The following is a 21,755-nucleotide window of genomic DNA, read 5'->3' on the forward strand; positions in this document are numbered from 1 at the left end:
TGTACAAGTGGAATGCAATTTATCTACTAACACAGAAAAAGAAATCCATTACTATCATTGCACTTAATTGTGCTATGCAATGTGAAATTCCTTATTAAATCTTTTCAGAGGCAGCAAGTAAAAAGAGTTAGAAAGTAATTTCCAGGCAAAAGTAGTCTATATTCACTGTGTCTATTTCTACATTTTCCATTCACCTTAGTTCACAGCAATTTGGATTTTGTCTCTCATTACAGTAGAAATTGCTCTCATTAAAGTCATCATGGCCTCCTTAATTGCCAATCCCAATGGCACTTAGCTCCAACACCATCTCCTCTGGGAAGCCTTCCTTAATCTCATAGACAGGGCAAGATACACTTTCTTCTGTTCTGCCAAAGCATTCTGAGCCTACCTCTATTATGGTACCTATGATACTACATTACATTATTTACAGTTCTGTCATTCCCTCTGGACTGTGATTTCCATGAGGATAGAAACTGTGTCTTATTCAACTTTGCACCCCCAGCACTTGGGATGGTGTTGTCTGAATTACTGATAAAAACAAATACCCCCTCTATTATCTCTTTCAATCCTCTCATCAAGATATACTTTTAGAGAAATACTGAAGACTTCCATAATATAATCAGAATGGAAACTGTCCTGAGGACTTCCAAATATAACCAGTATAGAAAAATATCCCCTGAGAACACTACTTTCACCTTCACTTGTACTGTAAATTATTTGTATGACCTTAAATGACTAATATATTAATAGGGCTTAGATGCTTTACAATTGATTCTCTTGTCCCCTAGCCCTTACCCATTGCCACAGTACATCATCCGTAATTCTTGTGACTCTATCGTGATTTCATTGGTAAGGGCAATTTTAATTTAAGCTAAATGTTTTTAAGTGTCTCCTATGGTCATTATGTTCTAGTTGGTGCTGGAGATTCACAGATAAAATAAGAATTAATACAATAATACATTTCACGAACAAACTCATTATTTATTATTTCTAATTTCATCTGACACGTATTTGTCTAGTAATAGAGCTCATGGTCAGTAAAGATGCTCAGTATTTTATTATTTTGTTTTGCCACATCCTGACATCTTTAAAATTTAATATGTGAAGACCACTCTTGTCTACATTGTTATAAACACACACACACACACACACACAAACAAAACCTCTTTTATCCAGTTTTGCAAATATTTTGGGATTCACCAAAATTCATACATGTGGCAGTTTGGAATTATCTTTGGTTCTTTCTCTCCCTTTTGCTCCTTTATTTATTTATTTAAGTTATTTATTTTTGGCTGCGTTGGGTCTTTGTTGCTGCATGTGGGCTTTCTCTAGTTGCGGCGAGCGGGGGCGCTTCGGTGCGTGGGTTTCTCATTGCAGTGGCTTCTCTTGTTGTGGAGCACGGGCTCTAGGTGTGTGGCGCATGGGCTCAGTAGTTGCGGCTTGCGGGCTCTAGAGTGCAGGCTCAGTAGTTGTGGCGCACGGGCTTAGTTCCTCCGCGGCATGTGGGATCTTCCCGGAGCAGGAGTCGAACCTGTGTCCCCTGCACTGGCAGGCGGATTCTTAACCACTGCGCCACCAGGAAAGTCCTGCTCCTTTATTTTGTTTTTGCCAAAGTGCTTCTCACCATCATCTACAAAGTCCACACTTTTCATTCTTTTCTTTGTTTCTGGTTAACATCTGCCTTTTCAGTCTTATACTTATTACCACTTCTCCCATTATCTTGTTCATCTATCATTTTGACAATTTTACTCCTGTGAAAGATCTTCTTACAGTTATCTTATGGTAGGACCATGAATAAATGATATGCTATACAGGCATCTATATATGCCATGGATACAGTCATCCAAAGCCATTCTTGGAAAAATCTGGGGGCAACAGATGTATAGGGCTGTTATCTTTTAAGAAAGTTTGTATCAAACCAGTGTCTAATGCAGTGCAAATTCCAAGAGAAACAAGGATTTGAGTCTAAGAGGTAAATTAAAGTGTTCCATTTGTCAACTCATTATTATTGTGAGTTTATAATTTCCATGAAAAATAATACATATTATGAATTTAAATAACAACATAGTATATAATCAAGTGCTAACATGTGGTAGAAACTAAGCTTCAATAAATGTCATACGAGGGTTGATTCGGGTGGAACCAATAAATGTAGGCAGGGCTGAATTGGAGAACAATGATGCCCTGATTTGATATTTCTTGTGATAAATGTCCTAACGTCCTAAATGTATTATGCATGTATTCCATAGTTTTTAAAAAATCTTTATCAAACTAATTTTAATATAATAGTTTAAATAAAATATACTACGTAATAAGGAAATATGTGACTGTAGGAATCTATAAATATTTTGCCATGAATTTTTTATTTTGCTACGAAATTTTCAATTTAATAATGCTGAAGATAGTCATTTTGAGTAGAAGAATTGAGTACTTGTCAAGTTAAATATCATGTTCATATTTTTTAAATTAATATCTAAGCTTATACTCAAATTTATTTTTTTCTTAATAAAAGATAATGAAAGAAAATCATTTGAATAACTACGTTTGTTGGTAGATGCTATTAAAGAAACTTCAAGTATTATATATACTAACAAATGTAAAATAGATAGCTAGTGGGAAGCAGCCACATAGCACGGAGAGATCAGCTCAGTGCTTTGTGACCACCTAGAGAGGGGTGGGATAGGGAAGGTGGGAGGGAGATGCAAGAGGGAGGAGATGTGGGGATATATGTATATGTATAGCTGATTCACTTTGTTATAAAGCAGAAACTAACACACCATTGTAAAGCAATTATACGCCAATAAAGATGTTAAAAAATAAAAATTAAAAAAAGAAACTTCAAGTATTCATAAAAGCAGAATTTTAAAAAATGTAAACTTAAAAGTGTTTTGGGAAATACTCTCTGCTGCTTATAAACAACTGGTCTGTTATGAGGGCGGGAAGCAGCCATGGAAATTTTGCTTTTACTTTTAAAAAGAAGCTTTGGAACGTCTATGGATTTAGATACGTTGAAAGCACTGCAAGATTATGCAAACAGACTGAAGGAAAACAGAGATCAAAATTAGTCTTTCAAATACATCTCCTCATCATTCCTAATGTAAACTTTTCTTCTAATGATTCTTTACTTCTAATAAGGCATAAACTATGCATACATGACAATGTTTGCTAGTAAATGAATCTTAGAAAAGATTTTCAGGAAATAAAATATTCTTTACAATGTACCATTTGTTAAAACAAGGTAATGAACAATAAGATATATAAGTATAAACTGGCTATATATTTATTTAATTTTAAAGATATCAGAATTAAACCACTCATACTTAAAAGTAAGGCATAGTTATTTGCCACAATTATTTTGATATACTTCTAAGATTATTTTAAACTCAGGAAAGCAAGATTTGGAATGGGAAGAGTTAAAAAACACGAAGCAACAGTAACCTCATTTAGATAAGGGAATAGAGGGGTGGAGCAAGGGAACAATACACTAAAGTGCTTTTCTTTCACAGATCTTGGTTCAAATTAAGGTTAAATTCCACAGGAGGATGTGTTTTCCCCATATGGAGTCTTAAAGGACATGCCTTTGTTTCCAACTTCCCAGAGAAGATATATGTTAACACAAACAAAGCATTTCATAATAAATTTAACTTTTATAGAGTGACTAATGCCCTGTGGAGATAAGGTAGACTCTCAGTCACCTGTGTTTAATCCAGGCTGAAGAAATTATGCCAAGAGCACACTGACAAAACTTTATTCCTTTCGAGAGAATGGCAGTAACTTGGTAGGGAGCAGAAAGGGTCCTGGTTTTAAAAGTCTCATTAGAATGACTCTCTCTTCCTCACAGTGAACGCAGTTTAGCATTTATGTACTTTGGAAGGACAAAGAGGTGAGGTAAGCCTGCCAAAATTTGGACCTCGGTTTCTGGGAACCTGTTAGTAGGTCAACTGTTACAAATGTAAGAGAAGCTGCAAAGGAGCATTAAATACTAGAAATTTGGAAGTTGGACTACAACTTTATTAAAGCCTGCATACTTTTTCTTCTTCTAGATCTCAAGTGAGGTGACATAATGTTAAAAATGCCACAGAGGACCACTATTATTCAATCAAACCAGCCTTTGGTGAAGAATAGGCGAGGAGGTGGAACAGCATAGAGACAACTCTTTCTGTTAGAAATATTTACAGTTAACAGATAGAAAAATAAGTCTTTAAAGATTACTTGGGGTCTTATTAACAATAATTTATTAATCTATTTCTTCCTTCTAAGAAAGACAAATTACTTTTGTAAATAGTGCTTTTCTTTCCTCTTCCCCTTTCTTTTATCTGCACATTATTCTTTATTAACTAGATGCCTACTTCTTATGTCCTTATTCTTGCAAAATGCCTCCAAATTTGTGCCTAGGTAATTCACTCATTGACTATATCATCCTTTTTCCATGTGACTTCAATATTGACTTCAGTTGAAGATTGAAGATGTAAAAATTAGTCCTGCAGCATGTGAAAAAAATTCCTTTTTTCAGAGAGAGACAAAAACCTATTTGTGTCAAACGTACCAAAATACCTGATCATATAGTATACATTTAATTTATTTTGTATATTTATGAATTCATCCTTGATGAGAGGTTTAGGAAATCTATTTAAAATTTAAATAAAATAGAGTAACATTTTCCTCTCCCACTCACTAAAAAAGGAGACATTGACATAGAAAAAATTTGATTTTAAATTGCTTTATGAGAATCTTGGAAACATCTCTTTAGTTTATTAATCTGCAGGTCACTAATATCGATTCTAGACAAAATTATTATCATTTATTCCAAGCTACTAGTTTCTTTATAGTGCTCAATTTCCTTCTTGTGCTCTAAATTAAATTAAAAATATAAACTTTCATCTTTTTATGTTAGCCTTTGACTAACAGAAGAAAAATTTTCTGGTCTTAGACTGCTACACAAGAGTAAAGAGGTTTATTTTCTCAGGTTATGTAATACCAAATCCAAATTTCAGAAATCAATAAACTATTCAGAGAGGAATACCACAAGGGGGCAGGTGAATCCAGGCTAGGTCCTAGGTGAGAGGGTCTCAGTATTGGGAATTCTGGCCAAAGGAGGGGGAAAGGTGAAATGAAAATCAGAAACAACTCTAAAGAGAATATTTCTCCATGAACTTTCTCCAAGCATTATGTCTGGATTGTCCAAGTGAAATTTTATTTAAAATATATCCAAAGACATTTTTTACAATATACCAAGAAAATGAATAAAAGAAACCAAACCAATGTAGTCACACATTGAAAGTGCCTGCTATATTTACGAAGGTCAATAGTATAGTTTTATCAAGAAGAGAAGGCTGTACACAAACTGAGAAGAAATCCAAAATTTACTGCAGAGCAATTAGGGTATACTTTGAAAATAAATTACAAACAGATGAAAAAGTATCAAATAATTAAAAAGATATATCAAAAGATACCTTTGCTTCAAAGTGGTCTTAATAAGCAACAATTTCATAATAGAAGCATAAACTTTTCTTTTTTATAAACTTTGAATAATAGAGCTATACCAGTTTTTTTTTTCCCCACAGAAAAACTGAGAAATTAATTTCAGACATTTTAGGAAAGATGAAAGGTGCTGCTTAAAAGAATCTGCTTTGATTTTCATTAGAAATTAAACTTAGCCTAAAATTGATAAAAAATTACTTCTCCTAAACAAATACTTAAAATTGACACTAGACATCACCCATGAGAATGTCAATATCATCAGTCATATATATATATATATATATATATATATATATATGCCTTCTGTGCAAAGTAACAAGGATTAATTCTATTTGGTAAAACTGCAAACTATTGACAGCCTCCTTTTTATACTTCACTAAGGAAACACATTTAATTATTTGATGTGGGTAGATAGTGTATTATTTTATCTTTTACAGATTAGTAAAATGAAATGCATAGACCATTGTAGCATAAAATACAGTATAATATATAGTATAAAAGAGTATAGTATAATATATAATGTAGTATAATAAAGTACAAGTTTTGTCTCTTACTGGTGGATTTATTTAGTTTCTAATAAAAATTAGAATCTTTAAAATGCGCTTTTAAGTAGCTTCTCTTATTTATGATAAAATTAACTTATTTAGGCTTCTATCATAATTTTTTATAGTAACAGTGTAGAAGTCACTTCTTCTATTATAAATCTGTTGATTGATGAAGACATCTCTTAACAGACTTTAGGGAAAGCTAGGTTTTAGAATCTGGGGGACAAGTTGAGTAATCTGTTATACTATATTTGGTTTTTTAGTACCACAGAACTTAACACTGGCCAAAATATCATTAAGCCTATTTTTAAAAAAATTATTTATTTTTTTATACAGCAGGTTCTTATTAGTTATCTATTTTATACATATTACTGTATATATGTCAATCCCAATCTCCTAATTCATCCCACCCCATCCCCCTCCCTTGATATCCATACGTTTCTTCTCTACATCTGTATCTCTATTTCTGCCTTGCAAACCGGTTCATCTGTACCATTTTTCTAGATACTACATATATGCATTAATATACGATATTTGTTTTTCTCTTTCTGACTTACTTCACTCTGTATGACAGTCTCCAGGTCCATCCACGTCTCTACAAATGACCCAATTTCGTTCCTTTTTAAGACATTAAGCCATTTTTAAAGCAAAGCTCTGGACTCAAATATAAATGTCAATTCTTATGTCACCTTAACAAAGACTATGTTTTTCAAATTCACTCATTCTTCTCTTTGTGTGTATATGTGTATATAAATATACACACATATATAATATATGCTCATACACATACGCTCACACACACACACACACACACACACACACACACGATGCAATCTGCTGGTGATATTTTAGGTTATTCTTTCTTCTCTTTTCAGTCGTGAATTAGCGTTCTCTTCCTTGTCTTTATTTATCCTAAGTAATTGCAGGGTCCTCAGAGGCTTTGTCACCTAAAGGACATGGAAGCAGCTTCTGCAATACTTGAAAATAATGCTTTGATTTGTCAATGTGAAAAGTTGGATGGCTTTTTAAAAGCTGACCAGTCCAGGGCTATTTGCACATAGTAGACATTCAATAAATATTTGTTGATTTGATTTATTCTAGGGTAAAGACTGGGTTACAACTCTTTTTTTTTCTTCACTGATGTGCTATGATTTAGCCTGTGTACAAATGCATTTATGAGTAACTATCAATGGTCATGGTCATTAAAGATGTTTTAGAGAGAAAAAATATCTAGATCTGCAGTTTGTTAGGAATAGCAATGATTGGGAGTTAAAGTTTAATAAAATACTCTAAGTAGTTATAGATGACAGACACCATAAGACAGGGTCTAACTGAAGTGCATTCTGATAAATTATTTGGAAACAAAGTAGCTACTTCATAGTTTTTGAATCAATCACATGTTGAGGGCTTAAATTTTTGACTCCATATAATAAGGCAAAGGACATCTTCATTTTAAAAAATTAGGGATTATATTTTGGTGATGAAATTTAGTGAGCATATTAAAGCCACATGATTTCCTTTGGTATATTCTCCCTTGTGAGAGTCACAAAAGTGTTTATGTATGTTTTATTGACAATTGAGAGGTCGTGGACATAAAAAATGAGAATTTCTCTCAAATTTCAAGTCATGTGTAACTTTTAAAGAGTTAAACTCTCTACTCCTATCATTCAAAAGAGCATAATTGATTTATTTCCGTTTCTCGTGACTAACAGCAAAAACTGTTTCTGAGCTTACAACATGTTAAATTTTGGCTCAAGGCAAATTTACAACAGCAAGGTTTATGATAAAATCTGTCAAAACATTAACCATGGTGGCACAAGTTTCAGCTCTTAACAGAAACGGGGAAGCAGGAGCTTAGGAATGGACGCACATTTGTACTTCTAGCTCTGAAAATGCCTGTTTATGTCGTATATGAAAGTTACTCAATTCCTTTTTTTCTCATTTTACCCTAATGTGAAAGTTCTATAAGGTGATTATCTGTTTTAATTAACTGGTTTCAAAGAGATGGGAGATCCTAGGATTAAAGATATAAATCTAAGTAAAAAATTACTAGCTAAGAGAACTTCAGATGTTCAAGACGAAAGCTAAGAATCTATAGCATTTTCACTTATTGTCTGATGAATTCAAAGAAAATCAAGTCTTAACATAGGTAGTGTCTTATACTTTTTGCTACTTTAAGACAAAGATTATTCATTTGGCCATGTGCCAGCATTTGAGCACTATTCATTAAGATGATTTTAATCTTTCAACATGGGAAACAATGTTGGTTGTTTGGGTTTACTATTTCCTGATGAGGAAAGAAGATGTATGTCCTAGAAAATTACTAACAGAAATACTGTTATCAAAAGTGAGTCTTTCTGCTGGCAGCCAATTATAACCAAGATAGTTAACTTTGTGTGTGAGGCACATACTAGAAATAATTTCAGAAAAGGACATACTATCTTGAAAAACATAATTTGATTAGACACAGCTAGGAAAGATGTATAAGAAGAAAGTCTTCTTTAGGGAACTTAAAGGTTTTCAGTGTGTTAATGTCATGGTCACACAAGTAAAGTACAGTGAATATTCTATGCTTAAGTGTTTCAAAAAGCCTTTGATATTACTGACCTATTTATTGAAGAATGGTAGTCATTTTAAGCTTTAGAATCTTCCTTCAACAAGGTGCATGATGAAAATTGGTGGAGACTAAAATAGATAAAAATAAAATTAGTAACTAAATATTAATTTTTGAAGCTGTAGCTTGGTGGGTAATGTTCATGCACAATTTATTTTTGCTCTCAAATATCTTAGAATAGGGCTTAGGTATTGAAAGAATAATAAAGAACCAGAATATAAAATCTCAAGAAAGCTTATCAAAATAATCGGAATTCAGAAGACTTTAGTTACTTTTAGGAAATAAGGAATTACTGAATTTGAAATCATGATTTAAAGTGGATTGTAGCATTATCAGAAAGCATCCAAACATGCCCACTGGTTTATATATTGCTTGCCTTCTCCCTTTCTTTGAATTTTGACATACTTGGTTCCAGAAAGCAATTTAGTTATTACTGTTGTTCAATAAAGATTTAAATGACATCTCTTGTGGTCTGGAAATTTTGTGTAAACTTTCCAAGACAACAAAACCACATCTTCACTTCATCATGGAGTGAAATTTCAAACTATGGACTGTATGGGACAAAAATTTAACAGAAACACAAGAAATTCTGATTAAAATAACAAACCTAATCAAATCAAACATGTTACCCCCTCCCCCAATCCCAAAACTCTTCACTTTAACTTGATTACAATTAAAAGTTAAAGTCTTCAGGTAAACTCAATGTTTCACCTGGTAATGTGCCAGGTGCTAGATAATTTGCCATAATAGTATATTTTAATACCACTATTTTAAAAAAGATACTCAAATCTTAATCTTTCAGTGTCATATATTTTTTAGAAAGACAGATTACACAGATGTTTATAAAACAAAAATATAGTTTGAAAATTTAGGTTTCATCATTAACAAGAATGATTATTCATTAAGTATTTACCTGTGCAAAGAAATATGAACAAGACTGAATTTCTGAACTCCAGAAGCTGCATGCTAATGGGAGATAGTACAGGAATAATGAAACAACAGGGAACTTAATAACTGCCCTAATAGAGATGAAGGAAGGGCTATAAATCATACAGAGCAGAGATTAACTTCTACTTGGTGGTGGGGTGGAGGTGGGGAATTAGGGAAAGCTTCATGTTAGGAGGTGGTATAAAAGTGTTCTTGAAGGATGAATTGGATTTAAACTCATGAAGGTGAATATGACAGAGTAGAGGATTAAAAATGGTAAATGAATTAAATAATAGAAGTATAGAGTAGGAACTGAAATGGGGAGTAGCATAGGGTCTGAGGTATTAGTACGAATGAATCACTTTTATTAATATTCTTGCCATCCACAGAAAAACAAACTAACATATCAGAACCTCGATGTATGATTTGGGCAATTGGTTCTTTTAGAAAATTCCAAAATGGGCCCAGAAAACTTGGACACAGGCACTCTTCATTCTTTGATTCTAGAAATGATAAAGCCACTGTCTGTCTTATTGCAACTTAAAGACAATAATATCTGCAATATTTAAACTTACAGTCCACAAGGTAGCTATAATTCTTGAAAAAGTTGTTGCAATTTTTATAAAAGAAGAAATAAAGTGATTATATGACATGATTGAGGTCTTCATTGAAAGGAAACTGATTTCAAGGTTTTCTTATTTGACAAACGAGATTACATATTCACTTGCTCTATGTCACCTAAATAAAAGTATACAATTACTGTTAGTATGACCATAATTTAAGAAAATAAGATGCAAAAAGCAAATCTAATTTTGCAAAGTGGTAAGGCTATGATGTAAGACATTAGTAATCAGTGTACACATTCAAGTAAAGAGTAATTCTTCAAAGCAATAACACTGAGACATTTTATGTCAAATTATTATATCACTGTTCAAACTATGTTTGAATTTTCTCCTCCAGAATTATCTTCAGGACTTGTTTATAAGTTGGGGAAAAAAATTCAGTCTCCTCTCTTTTAGTCACCTGGTTTTTGTTTCAAAACAGTTATGTTCAGAAGCAAAATGAAGCTAAGAGATTTAAAATCAAATTTGTCTTTAAAAAGCCAATGTGTACATAATCTATATGGGTTTGAGAAACATTCTTTGTGACATTATCAGGAGGATCTCCCTAAGCAACAAAAACTGTTGGCATGGAAGAAAAGTCCACATGAGACAAAGTATATTTGACTGGTGCATTTGGCAGCTCTTACCTTTTCAAATATTACGTAATTTTGGTTTCTCTATTTTATGCAAAGCTCCTAAGTTTTAAAACAAGTATACATTTTGAAGTTTCTGTTACAGTAGGTGTGATTTTTTGAAATAAAAGCCACTTCTTAATTTAAGCTTTCTTAGGTGCTACCTTGGTTTATTTCTTTATTTTTCATACATGTTATGAACGCTACTATTGAGGGGATCAGTTGGAATAGACAGGCAGGAGCATCTTACTTTCCGAAAGACAAAATGGTTTTATTCATAAAGCCAGAAACGTTGATTGCTGCTGTTTTCTAAGTCTTACCTTACATGGAACCAGTGTTAAAAGTTCGTTAGTTAGAGCTTAACAACACAATGGCTGAAGGAATGGAGTTACCACACAAGTGTTTAAATTCCATGCTGGATCCCTAGCTACAACAGAGAAGAAAGTTCAAACAACAAAAACAGAGTTGCAAGGTCTGAACTTGTGTGTCACGGATACCTCTTACTCATCACCAGGCAGCTCTTATTCAGGGCAACCAGTCCCTCCCAAGCAACATGGTTAATTGAATAAGGATTCTGAACCTTTTGGCTGCAGATAAACCAAAGTGGCACATGGCTCATAACTCAAATATTTCATTTTAGGCAGCTGTTAGTTTTCTTGCCCAGACTAATTTGGATTATTCAATCATTTTCTTTTCTCTAATGAAAAACTGCTTGTAGTTCCTGGTGGGGACAAAGAACTGCAATTATGGATCCTGGAAGGTAAATTTATTACCTACTCATTTTAATCATGTATACAAGTGATACTAAATTCAGAACATTTTATTAGTAGTATAATTATACCTCTGCGTGTGTGTGTAAATTTAATAATATTCAGCCCTGACTAGAGTTTCCTACTATGATGGACCTGGAACCTCCCACAGTGAGCAACTAAAAATGTTGGACAGAAAATTACAAACATCTCGTCAAATGCATCATTATGTTGGCAAGTTGCTAAGGAATACTGAGAGGCCAAAACCTAAGTTAAACTGGGAACCCTTAACGGTATGTGAAGCATGAAGGGCAGTTTTTACCTTGAGAGCATTTGACTTATGATAGAGGTGAAGTTGAGCTTTGGTTTTCATGGCCTCCTAATGGAGTAGGGGATAGGGGACACAGTCCAGGGCCCACCCACAAAGAGAAATCTTAGACTATGAATGGAGGATAGAAAAAAATATTCCCCTTATGAATTTTATAAACACAAGCTAGCCCTCATGTGGATTTTCATCCCAGATTATTATTTAAGTGGCCCAATAAAATTCAAATTAGGATTTTAAAGTGTGCTAAGGCCTGTACATGTTCCCAGGCAGAAGCAAATGCAAAGCCTCTATGAAGGAACCCACCTTCAACTCAGGACTGAAAAGACCCCCAGAGACTAATCCTAAGACATACAAGCTCACATTCACGAACCAGTAAACATCTAAAGAAACAAGGCAAGATAAATGTAGCTAGCAGAAATAATCTCAAAACTGGAGCAGTAAATACTTGAGATTTTAAAATAATCAGAAGTATAGAATAAGCACATTTAAAATGTATACGAAAATTAAACAGGGGTTGAAAATATGAGATAGAAACGAGACAACAAAAATGATCAAATGGATTTGGGAATGAACAAAATATAACTTCCTGAAATGAAAAATATAATAACAGAAATTAAAAACTCACTGGAATTCTGCTCCCAGACAGAACAGAGTCGTTCATGGCAGACCAACGCTCCTGCCAAGGAACAACTAGTAAAGCTGGACAAAATACATACCATATTTGTTTAAAAGTATCAGAGAGGGGCTGAAACAAAGAAAACTAGAGGAACTAAGATTCCAGAGAAGAGAGAACTGAGAGGTAAACTGATGGTCTGCAGCCGCTCTTCCCCTGAAGGCATTTGCGGGCTCTGGGTTCGTCCCGGCAGAAGACTGCTGCTAGGGACAGGGAAACGAGCAGAGCTGTTGGCAATCTTTCAGGGCTGGAGCGACAGACCAGGAGAACCAAAGGGACCTGAAACACATGCCTAGTTTCCCCTTCGAAGTATTTCGCAAATTCTGGGCTGTCCTAAGTGGGAGGTTAAAAAAGCTCAGATGAGAATATCTAAAAGGACTGAAGATATTACCTTCACTGTTGAAAGCCTAGTGAGCTACCCCATAGGAAAAGAGGCAAACCAGAGAAAACAGTCTCACTCAAACTGCAACCCAGCTTCAACTCAGCATACCTGACTGGATTAAGGTGATTAGCTCCCACTCAATCTTTCCAATAGAGGAAAGGCTAAGCCCTCTCTGGTGGAAAACAAAATCACCTGGAGGATCAGGATGTCTTACAGTAAATCAACAATTGATAGGCCTGCCAAGAGACAGGACCATGCATCTAGACACCTAGAAACAAAACAGACAATAGAGAAAGACCCATGGGTGATTCAGATATTGGAGTTGGCAGACATGGATTTTTAAGTACTATTTTATAGTAACTAAGTTACTATAGTTTCTTATAGTTCTAAGCAAAGGGGAGACAATATATTTAGAAAGATGAGTATTTCACCAGAGAATTGAAATGTACCAAAAACATCAAGAGGAGACTGTAGAATTAAAAAATACAGAATCTGAAATTAAGAATTGAATAGCTGGCTTTAACAGCAGAAGACAGGATTAGTGAAATAAAAGACAGGTAATTTTGAAAATTCAAAACTAATGCACATAGAGAAAAAAAAGGAAAATACAGAAGAGATGCGGGAACACAGTGAAAAACAATATAAAATATATATAATTGGAGTCACAGAAGGAGGGGGAAAAAGATACTTAGCAAAGATTTTCTAAAACTGACAAATGATATGAAGTCAGAGATTTAACAGGTCTATGAACTCAAGCAAAGAATATCACACCTAGGCACAAAATAAAACTGCCAAACAAAACGAAACGAAACAAAACAACCCCCAAAACCCAACAACGAAAAAGATCTAAAAAGCAATCAGAGAAAACAGAGATTTTACTTTCAGGAGAAGAACATTAAGACTGACAGCTGATTTCTCAACAGGGGAGAGGGAAGCTAGACATTAAGAAGATGACATTTTAAAAGAGTTATAGGAGAAGTTATACTTTTGGCCATGATGGAATAACAGGGACCACATTTACCCTCCCCACCTTAAAAAAACAACCAACAAACCAACCAACCAACCAAACAAACAAAAAACAAAACCAAAACCCTAAAACAAAACAAAAGACCCACCAAAACCAAAGCAACAACAACAACAAAAACAACAGTGGGAATACATGAATCAATGTTTTTGTACTTTGGACAACAGGCAGCACAGGATAGTGTTCCCAGAGAGAAGGGAAAGAAATGGAGTCCTAAGATTACCCCAGTTTATCATATGGCAAGTTTACAGAGCAGAGTATAGAAGGGGGAACAAAACAGAGCCTGGCAGCTTCCCTGAGTCGAGAACATAAGAGTTGAGAATTTGGGGAGGCCAAGATGGTTAGAATTTGCAGTCAGAGTACTGGAGAGGGGAATTCTGGAACAAAAATTGCTGCACAGAAAGAGAGTGAAAGAGTGAGTGGGCTCTGGAGAGCTACAGAGCATTCCTTGAGTCTTCCTCTGAGTATGGACAAGCATACGTGTGTAAGTAAACTACCAAGGCTAAGGTAAGAACCGCCAGAAAGGTGCAGGCAGAACCATGACCAAAACTCACACGTGGTTAGGACCAGTCACAGCAGAGAAAACTCCTACTGCACAGGGCATCAGGTATTCAGAGGGCGATTTCCTGAGCTGGGGGGGGGAATCAGCCCTAGACTAAAGGCGCTCTGGTCCCACCTACTGAACCTCTCTCTCTCTGTGTCTTTCTGTGTGTGTGTGTGTGTGTGTGTGTGTGTGTCTCTCTCCCTCTCTCTGTGTCTCTCTGTCTCTCTCTCTCTGTGTCTCAAAACTGTTTCCAAATAATGTAACTGTGTCCCTGAAGAAAGTTTGAAAGCTTTCAACCAGAAACAAAAATATCTAACACCCAAAAAGTTAAAATTCACAATGACTGGCATCCAAAAAAAGTTACCAGGCATACAAAGCAGAAAAATACAAGTCATGATTGCACAGCACAGGGAAACAGTCATTATTTTGTAATAACCTTAAATGGAGTATGGTCTATAAAATATTGAACCACTATTATATACACCTGAAACTAATATAATATTATAACTCAACTATACTTCAACTAAAAAAATATAATTCATGATAAAGAAATCAATAGAAACAGACTTGGAAATAGAACAGATAATAGAATTAACGGACAAGGACATTAAAACAGTTCTTATGACTATATTTTTTATATTCCAGAAGATAAGGTAAAACATGAAAAAATTAAGGAGAGAGATGAAAGACATTAAAAAGCCCCAATTTTCACTTTTAGAGACGAAAAATGTGTCTGTGAAGAAAAAGGCTCTGGATGGGATTAAGAAGAGCACATTAGACACTGCAAAAGAAAAGTTTGGTAAATTTAAAGACAAAACAATAGAAACTATCCAAAATAAAACACCCAGAGGAAAAAGACACCCTCCCCAAAATGAACAAAGAATGAATGAGCTGTAGGACAATCTCAAGTGGCCTAATATGTATTAAATAGCAGTTCCAGAAGAGAGGAGAGAGGAAGTTTGAGGACAAAAAATATTGAAAAAAGTAATAGCCAAAATTTAAAAAAACTGATAAAGATTATAAACCCACAGTACAGGAAGTTCAACAAATCATAAGCACAGAAGCATGCAGAAATTTATAACCCATCACAATCAAATTGGCTAAAAAAAGTGATGAAGGGAAAACCCTTAAAGCAGCCAGAGGGTATATGTATAGAGAACAAAAATAAAAATGACAGCAGGAACAAAGCAAGCCAGAAACAGTAGAGCAACATCTGAAAATATTTTTCAAAAAGTTAACCTAGAATTCTATAGCCAGCAAAAAACTTCTTTTTCACAAAATGAAGGCACCAAAAAAAAAAAAAAAAAAAAAAAAAAAGAGAGAGATAGAGAGAGATTTTCAAACATACAAAAGCTGAAAGAATTCATTACTTACAGCCCTGCATTGTATAAAAGATAAATACTTCAGGAAGAAAGAAAATGGCAACAGGTGGAAACTTGGATCTACATAAAGAAGAGCACCAGAAATGGTAAATACGTGGGTCAATATAAAATAAGGTTGCTCTTACTTTTTAAATCACCTTAAAAAATAGTTGATTGTTTAAAGCAAAAACAATAACAAAATTATTATTGTATACCTATGTAGAAGTAAAATGTATGACAATATCCCAAAGGCCATACATGGTGAGACAATTCTTTTACACAGTAATATGACAGTTTAGATATTACCAGTTTATAGAAACTTTACCCCAACAATTCCTACTGCCCACCCCACCCTGGTCCTCTTTTAGCCATGTACCTTAAGCTTTAAATTCTAAGTTCACTACAGATGAGAGTGTTACATAGTCTGTTTATATTTACCTTATCTTGATTGAATAATCACAACAGAAGCAATGTTTTTAGATTTCAGCTATTGGTTACTGCAATATTCCACATACAAATTCCAAAAATTAGTAGAGGTGCTTTGTAGTAGATTTGAATCAGTCTACTATTTTTTTAATTAAGAGAATTTGATTTCCCTTCGTAGGTTCTTTTTAACCATGTTTACCAAAAATACTATTTCTCTTTAATATTTTACTACTGCAAGTAGTAAGGTACCTAATAAATTTGTTCATAATGAATTTTATCTTCATTAAACTTGTCAAGAAAGTCAGACACAGTTTGACAGTGAACTTAATCTGTTTCCTTACTGCAGTATATTTTATAGGCATATTTAGTACCGTGTCTTCAGGACTGAACACTTATAAGTTTGATTAAATGTATAATAATTGCATTGAAATGTGTAGGATTTGCAGTAGAGAGTTTATATGACTAAAAAGTAAATATATATTTCAGATATCTGAGTTTGTGCATTAAAATGAACCTTTGTTAATAATCTGATAGTCAAGAAACTGGTGGCTTCCAAAGTACAAGCATTCTCCAAAACTATATTCAGAAAACAATATACATTTGAAAACAATACACAATAAACATTAAAAATAAGTATATTAAGTATATTAAGATTTCTGCAAAGAAATATCAATAGGACACAATATTTTACTGATTCTTAAAAATATACATTTACCATTGTCCAATTCTATTTATGAAATCCTACATTAAAAATAACTTCATAGGGAGGGTGGGAGGGAGGGAGACACAAGAGGGAAGAGATATGGGAACATATGTATATATATAACTGATTCATTTTGTTGTAAAGCAGAAACTAACACACCATTGTAAAGCAATTATGCTCCAATAAAGATGTTAAAAAAAAAAATAAAAAAAAAAATAAAGAGAAATCCAAGAGAGAAAAAAAAAGCATACCCCAATAAGCATTCCAACTGTCTATGGAATAAAAATACATATATATGTAAATATTCATCCAATTAAAAAAATGACATTGAGCTTTCTATATGGAATACCAATATGAAAAGATGTCAGTGATGTATTATTAGGCACAAACAGAAAAATACATTTTAAATATATGTAATCTGATTTTTTCTATTAAAAATAATATGTATGTATGTGTAAATAAACTTATATATCAAAAAAAATAACTTCAACCTTTATAAATTTAACTTAAAGTACATAATAAAAAAGAAAAGAAAACCTTTCCAAAAAAAGTTATTCTAGTAAAAGGATTACAAAAAATTTGGTAACTTGAGATGCTATTCTGGAACGTATGCTACTAGTTCAAATGTGCAAGCTCCAACTTAACAAATGTTTAAAATATTTGAGTTTTTAAAACAGTGCCAAAATAAACCACATCTTTTCTAGAGATGACATATTTAGCTAAGCACGAGCAATATAAATCTTTCAACCATTTCATGTATTTATTTAAAAGCCTCAGAAACCACATGCATTTGTAATAAAAGATGAACAAAATGCTGAAATCACTGAAGCCTAACAATTGACTTATAAATCAATTTTTTAGAAAGACAAATGTATTTGTGTGTGTATGTGTCTGTGTATTTATATATTTATATATATCTCAATATGGATAGACAGGTTACCTGAAAATAGTAGTTATCAACAACACAATAATGTCTTGTTAAAAATTTGGGTTCTATACAAACCTTATGCCAGAAGACAAATGTATAGGCCATGGCTATTTTATCATTATAATGCCTCACTAGTCATGAGTATTTAAAGACAGACACTTCAATAATTATCTTTAAAAATACACTATCTATAAAATGGCTTTTTATGCAACTTTATTCAATATTAAAACTATAAATTTTTAATATTCTAACTTTTTTTGTGCAATAAACTAATTCTATTGGTAAGTGACCAGATAAGAAGATTCATCAGTTTATCTGCATACTGAAATATACAAAGGATCAACTTTCTCACTGAAAAAAGAAAAATATTTTAAATAATTTTAACATAATGGCTTATTTATAAAAGTAGAATGAAAATTTCTCACATAATAATTAACTAATAACTTTGCTATAACTGCTTAGGCTTTGCTTATAAGCAACTCAGGCTATTTTTTATCAACAACAAATTGTCACAATATTCCTAATTAGTGAAGGCTAAGGCTAATGCTGCCACTATAACACTATAGAGAGGTAGTAATAATGTGATGCTATTTGCATATGCAGCTCATATTATAGTACTTCATTGAAAGAAATGTGTAGAAAATTCACAAATGTATGTATAAAAGAAACGGTACAATAATAAAATAAATTGCAGGAGTTAAAATCTTTGATTTTTACTTTTTTTTAATGAAAGGTCTGGAGACCTATGGTTGCATGGAGTTTAGTCTTAAGACCTCAGCTGTAAGGCCTAGCCAGTCCTTGGCAAATTCCTAGCCCTGCTGAGAGTGTTTCCTTGCTTGCAAAATGTACTACTACTACTACTACTAAAATTACTATCATCATTATCATTATTACGTGGTTGATATATATAACATATTGTTATTATTATATGATTGTTGATAGGATCAAATAAAAATACAGATGGGAAAGGACTTTGTAAATCATCGAGTGCTACACATTTATATGATCTTTTCTGCTTTTCCTCTGAACTACTTATTTTTTACAAGGGAAAGTAAATTCTCACGTTACTATAGGAATCAGATTTGATGTTTAAAGTAAACTCAAAGCAACCTCTCTGGGCAGTGGTGGAATACTTCAGATGTTGCATTATAATTGAATATGTAAAGAACTGATCTTCAGTGGGTAAGCTTATTCCTTCATACAACCCTCCCCGCCCCCCCAAAAAAAGACTACTTGAAGCATTTGTAATTTTGTAGACAACTCATTTTCAAGGGGATGTGGTAATTGGGGGAGACTACCTACACTGAGCAACAGTAGATGTTAGAATTGTTTTGTAAATTTAACGTTATAATATCAAATTCTATAACAGTTCTGGATATTGATTATAGGAACTAGTTGTGCTAATCTGATTGTATAGTTATAGGAAGAGATGTTTGGAAATTATAAAATGTCTTTATTCTACACTTTGTGTTTTGTAAAACCTCAAGCAAAATAACTCAATAAAGGTTTGTCTGTTCTTCAGGAATAATCTGAAAATTCAAGTTTACTTGTGATTTATTTGAAGAGGATTCAGGAATGGACTATTTTGTGACAAGAACTGTTTCTTTTTACTTACCTGCATGACTTGAAAGGTGCTCTTCCTTCACATAGGGAGCTGTTACATGTTTCAGTTAGAGCTCAGAGAGAAGACTACATGCATGACTAAATTATTCCAAATTTGTATAGTTATATAGTCACTGGTTTGTGAGAGGCTATAATTCTCTTTAGGACTGTAGAGTAAATCCAGTTAGCTTATTTTTAACCCCTATCGTTCCTTATTTTCTAATTCTCATAGTTAAAAAAAAAATTTAAAGTAGGCAACATGAGTAAATTCTAAATTTGAACTCAGTGGGATGATTCTATCAGTTAATTCAATGGATTTAATATGAAAGAAATAGAGCTTGTTTGCATCATGATTCTTTTGTTACCCTATGATAAAGCACCTTTATCATAGAGTAGAAAAAGTTCAAAGGCATTCAAAGGCATAATCTCCAATGGTGTATGTAATAAAGTATTCTGTACTTGTCCTGAAAACAGGCAATGGTAGATTTAGTTCAATCTTAAAGATAAATTAAAAAATTGTATGGACTTCGAAAATTTTTCACTTGCCTACAAAATTTTCACTAATTCCACCTCTACTTGTCAATTTCATCCTGCTCCGCTCATATTTATTTTCTATCAGCTTCTCATCTATTCAATCTAAAAAAAAATTTTTTTTCCTCTGGTCAAATACATTCCTAAGCCAAAAAATCTTAGTTTTATTCATAATTTCATATGATTAGAAGTGACTGCCATGATGTAATTATTTTAAATTATCCCTTAAATTAAAAAAAAGTAGGTATCCTGAACCAAATCACAGGTTTACTTTTTTCCCCAAGGCTTTATATTTTTAATTATAATTCTTTTGTATATTATATATTAGATTCCCCTCCTCCATTACAAAAATTCAAATGATAATCTAAATAAAGATAATAGAAAAGAATACTTAATATGTTTGATGGGCTCTTGCCTTTTAGCATCATGCTGGCACATGCTAATTTTCAAGCCAAAAGTATCCCAGCCTATTAGACAGACTTGGCAATTTCTTTCTTTCTTTTTTTTTTTTTTTTTGTGGTACGCGGGCCTCTCACTGTTGTGGCCTCTCCTGTTGCGGAGCACAGGCTCCGGACGCGCAGGTTCAGTGGCCATGGCTCATGGGCCCAGCCGCTCCGCGGCATGTAGAATCTTCCCGGACCGGGGCACGAACCCGTGTCCCCTGCATCGGCAGGCGGACTCTCAACCACTTGCGCCACCAGGGAAGCCCAGACTTGGCAATTTCTACAGCTTAAATAGAGTTTAGATCATTATTCAGACCCAACATTTAAAAAATATTGACACCATGAATTTATAAGTACACATTAACAATACCCTCTTTTTATTGAAAACAGTGTGCATTATTTGTAGTGAAAGAAAAATCATGCCTTGATTAATGTAATTTTAATAAACCAAACTCTTATTAAGGCAAATTATACATTTGATTCTTGGTATCTATACTTAATATTCTTTAAAACTAACAAAGATTACATGCATGCATTGAAGGAAGACTATACACTCTTATGTATGTGCTTCTCTCATTGGTTAAGAAATAAACTCTACATTGAAAAATGTATGTATTTGAAGTTTTGACCTAACACAGTGGATTAAGGTTTAGGCAATATTTACTCTGCTGTATTTTGATTCAGAAAGGGCCATATGTGAAGATATGATCCTGACCAACTTTACTATGTTTCTATAATGGTCTTTCAGCAAAAATGTTTATATTAAATACAGTGAGATATAAAATAGTTACAAAATAAGCTGCAACTTTATAGCTACCCATTGGTAAAAGTCTGTAGTTAATACATTTGGATAAATAACTCAGGTCAGCAGCAAAGTGGTTAAACATTTGTGATTTGATTTTATCTCAACTTGGAATGTGGTTGGAGTGTCCCACTTCTAACAACTGTTTGCTAAGTTAAGGCTTTAGTGTTTACACAGTGTTGAATGAAGCAGCCTGGTCACCAGATGTGATTGCTTCCCCAGACTGTCGTTTTTTTCTCAGTCAGATCACTGTCCTCATGGTCCCTGTTCCAACCTTCTTCCTCAGGACGTCCACCAGCCTTTCCAACCTAAGTTGGGGGCAGGGGGGCAGGAGGGAAAAAAATGATTATAAAACATGCAATTATTGTCAGGAATATTTTGGCTGAAAAAGGACAGTATTTGCCTGTGACCAAGCATTCTTGGTAGTCATGTTAAGAAACAAAGCATTACTGTAAGTG

At 33.5% G+C, this 21,755-nt stretch overlaps 1 protein-coding gene across 2 annotated transcripts in view; it reads right to left on the bottom strand.

Annotated features, from left to right (window-relative positions):
• Positions 1–20,875: 20,875 nt before the first annotated feature.
• Positions 20,876–21,755, bottom strand: part of MIPOL1 (mirror-image polydactyly 1) — a 305,508-nt gene continuing 304,628 nt past the window's right edge. For both annotated transcript variants that reach the window (XM_082681379.1, XM_082681377.1), the window contains one exon: positions 20,876–21,605. In XM_082681379.1, coding sequence (XP_082537505.1) covers positions 21,539–21,605 — 67 coding nt within the window. In that variant the 3' untranslated portion in view covers positions 20,876–21,538. The remainder of the gene's footprint in view (positions 21,606–21,755) is intronic.

The sequence above is a fragment of the Grampus griseus genome, assembly GCF_964374135.1.
Source record: "Grampus griseus genome assembly, chromosome: 2".
In the NCBI taxonomy this organism is placed as follows: domain Eukaryota; kingdom Metazoa; phylum Chordata; class Mammalia; order Artiodactyla; family Delphinidae; genus Grampus; species Grampus griseus.